Source organism: Dromiciops gliroides, chromosome 2, assembly GCF_019393635.1.
Source record: "Dromiciops gliroides isolate mDroGli1 chromosome 2, mDroGli1.pri, whole genome shotgun sequence".
In the NCBI taxonomy this organism is placed as follows: Eukaryota; Metazoa; Chordata; class Mammalia; order Microbiotheria; family Microbiotheriidae; genus Dromiciops; species Dromiciops gliroides.
In genome coordinates this window covers 491,529,889-491,533,603 of record NC_057862.1, presented here as the reverse complement: position 1 = coordinate 491,533,603, position 3,715 = coordinate 491,529,889, and the positions used below count along the sequence as shown (strand labels likewise).

The 3,715-nt window shown below is 44.6% G+C and overlaps 1 protein-coding gene across 1 annotated transcript; it reads right to left on the bottom strand.

Moving 5' to 3' along the window:
- Positions 1–2,042: 2,042 nt before the first annotated feature.
- On the bottom strand, positions 2,043–2,539 carry LOC122744489 (60S acidic ribosomal protein P1-like). Its single transcript, XM_043990002.1, has one exon. It carries the CDS (start codon positions 2,403–2,405, stop codon positions 2,058–2,060), a length of 348 nt encoding a protein of 115 aa, XP_043845937.1. The 5' UTR covers positions 2,406–2,539; the 3' UTR covers positions 2,043–2,057.
- Between the last annotated feature and the right edge of the window lie 1,176 nt (positions 2,540–3,715).

The following is a 3,715-nucleotide window of genomic DNA, read 5'->3' as shown; positions in this document are numbered from 1 at the left end:
TCGAGGGGGTTAGAGGCTTGGACCCCCAAAAATCTGGAAAATCCGTGTAAAATATCTTGGCCTTCCCTTTGTACCAGAGAAGTCTGACTTTTTTCTTTTATGTGGTGTTTACCTTATTGTAAAATTTAGGTTAGGTATTTGGTCAGAAGCTCAGTGTTCTCTGCTGGCCTGCTAGTGTCATCTGTGGCTTCCAGCAAAACTCCCCCAAAGGGCTTAATCAACAAACATGAAGCACCTGCTGTTCTTGAGGTGCTGTGGTAGAAGCTGAGAACAGAAAGACACAAAAAATCATGATCCTGCTCTTGAGATTAAGTTCTAGTGGGGAAACAACATGTACACACAAGTAAATGCAAAATACATGCAAATGCATATAAATGTATGCATATGTGTGCTTATACATATACACACACACACACACACACATACATACATACACAAAATAATGGGAAGAAGTTTGGCAGCAGCTGGGGAAAACAGGGAGAAAGCTTCCCGAACTGAAATAAAGAGAGTTTAGGGTGTATAGGCCTTGTTAAGGAAGGGATGTAATGTGTACTCATTCTCTGCACAGGTGAGCAGGGGCCTGATTAGGAAAGGCTTTTGAATATCAGAGCAATTTGTATTTGAACCTAAGAGGCCAACAGATCTTTTTTAGAAGGAGAATAATATGATCAAACCTGTGCTATATGAATATCACCTTGGCAGCCGACTGTGTTTGAAGGATGGATTGGAGAACAAAGCCATGAGCCACAGAAGCCTCCTAATTAGGAACTATTGCAATTCTCAGGGACATAGTCTCCAGTCACCCCAAGCATGGATAAAGGTTCCTCTCAAGTGCCATCCCTTCAAGGGATCTTTCCTGATTCTTCAGTTGTTGGTCCCCACACCTATCACTGATTCTGTTTACTTGCTGATTCTGTTCACTTCTTCACAAATGTGGCTTACATTTGTATTCTGTATTTACTCATCTATGAAGCTATGCTATTTATCTCCCTACTAAAATGTAAGCTTCTTGGGGCAGCTCGGTGGCGCAGTGGATAGAGCACCGGCCCTGGAGTCAGGAGGACCTGAGTTCAAATCCGGCCTTAGACACTTAACACTTACCAGCTGTGTGACCCTGGGCAAGTCACTTAACCCCAATTGCCTCACTAAAAAAAAAAAAAAATGTAAGCTTCTTGAGGGCAGGCTCTTTGGGGGGGGGGGGTTTGCAGGCAATGGGGGTTAAGTGACTTGCCCAAGGTCACACAGCTAGTAAGTGGCAAGTGTCTGAGGCCGGATTTGAACTCAGGTACTCCTGAATCCAGGGCTGGTGCTTTAACCACTGCGCCATCTAACTGCCCCCAGGCTCTTTGTTTTTGTCTTTGAATTACCATGTACTATTGTCCAAACCTGGCCCATAGGAGGTCCTTAATAAATTCTTGTTGAATTAATTAGATTTGAACTGACCTAGGCTGGTGGCCTGGAGGGATATTGTAGAAGAAAAATTGACAAGACTTCCTAAAGGTTGATGGAAGATGGAAGAGTGGAGGATGAGTCCTCTAAGATTTTGAACCTGAGGAGAGAAGGAATGGTGGCACCTTGGTTGTTTGAGCCTCATAGTAGGGACTTAGCCAATTTTTGTTGAGGTGAACTGAAATCTATCAGTCAATCCCCAAGCATTTAAGCCCTTCATGTGTTCTGAGACTACCTCCTAAGACACCTCCTAAACCCCTTGTCTATTTTCTCCTGTAAGCTTGCCAAAGGAAATATGTGCTGTTGGCCCTTCTTGCTTTCTCTTGACAGCCTGAGGATACCAGTCAATTGATAATCATTTATCAAGGGCCTCTTATGTGCCTGCCACTGTGCTAAGTGTTGGGGATAAAACAGAAAGGCAAGAGAGACCTTGCTGTCCAGGAGCTCACAATCTAATGAGAGAGACAATATGCATACTATGGACAACAAACAAGATCATAAAGCATCAGTTGGAGATATCAACAGGAAAGGCACCAGCATTGAGGATCAGGAAAGATTTCTTTTTTTTTTTTAGTTAAGCTTTTTATTTAATATTTCAAAAAATATATTTAGTCAAACAGACCAAAGCCCATGTCATCATCAGACTCCTCGGACTCTTCTTTTTTTGCTTCCTCTTTCTTCTTCTCCTCAGCTGGGGCAGCTGTGCTAGCAGGAGCAGCACCTCCAGCAGGGGCAGCACCACCAGCTGCTGGGGCAGGTCTACCAAGTCCTACATTGCAGATGAAACTAGCAATGTTTACATTGTTCAGGGCCTTTGCAAATAATCCAGGACAGAACGGTTCAACATTTACACCTGCTGCTTTAATGAGGGCATTAATTTTATCCTCCGTGACCGTAACCTCATCGTCGTGAAGGATGAGAGCAGAGTAGATGTAAGTGAGCTCGGAGATGGCCATTTTGGAAGATGGATGAGGAGAGACTTGTTTGTAGTGATGCTAGCCACCGGCTGAAGTGGGGGTTCACCCCAACGTGGCCTTAGCTTCCGAAGAAGAGTCGAGCACCTTACAGACAACTGAAGAGCAGGAAAGATTTCTTGTAAAAGGTGAGATTTTAGCTGGTACCTGGAGGAAGTAAGGAGGCAGATGAGGGGAAAGAGAGTTCTAGACTTAGGAGACCAGAAAGTGAAAATGCATGGAATCTGGAAATGGAATGTTTTGTTCAAGGACCAGCAAGGAGGCCAGTGTCAATGGTTCACAGAATGAGAGGGGTAGGAAAGGAGTTGGAGTATAAGTAAGAAGCTTGTGCTGGGCAGCAGGTTATTAGGGACTTTAAACACCAAACAAGATTTTATGTTTGATCCTGTAAGTTAAGGAGCCACTGGGGCAGCTAGGTGGTGCAGTGGATAAAGCACCAGCCCTGGATTCAGGAGTACCTGAATTCAAACCTGGCCTCAGACACTTGACACTAGCTGTGTGACCCTGGGCAAGTCACTTAACCCCCATGGCCCCACCAAAAAAAAAAAAAAGTTAAGGAGCCACTAGAGTTTATTATGTAAGAAGCAGAGTTGTGACATAGTCAGACCTGCCCTTTAGGAAGATCACTTTAATAGCTGGGTGGAAATGGATTAGGTGGGGAGAGAGTTGGGCCAGGGAGTACAAACAGCAAGCTGTTGCAATAGTCCAGGTGTGAAGTACTCAGGGTCTGCAGCAGGGTGGTGGCAGTGTCAGGAGAGAAGGGAACAAGAGATGTTCCAAGGGTAGAAACAAGACTTGGCAATGGGATTGGATATGGCTGAAGGTAGGGGTAAGGTAGACGTGAGAAAGAGAGGGAGGAGTTGAAATCAATTAGGTTGTAGGTATGGGTGATGGGGTTGGGGGGGGGGATAGATTGCTCAAGGGTAATAATTGGGAAATTTGAAAGGAGGGAAGATTTTTTTTCTTTTTCAGGGCAATGGGGGTTAAGTGACCTGCCCAGGGTCACACAGCTAGCAAGTGTCAAGTGTCTGAGGCCGGATCTGAACTCAGGTACTCCTGAATCCAGGGCCGGTGCTTTATCCACTGTGCCACCCAGCTGCCCTCTAGGAGGGAAGATTTTGAGAAAAGAAATTAATTAAGTTGTGGACATGCTGAGTTTAAGATAATCATAAGACATCCAGTTCAAGATGTCCAATAGGAAGTTGGATATGTGAGATTGGAGGTAAGCAGAAACTGGAGAAATGGAGTTGAGAATCAGTCATCATAGACATGATAATTGAATGCATGGGAGC

Excerpts from the sequence above, each read along its gene's own strand:
- LOC122744489 (XM_043990002.1), bottom strand. The coding sequence starts at position 2,405 with ATGGCCATCTCCGAGCTCACTTACATCTACTCTGCTCTCATCCTTCAC.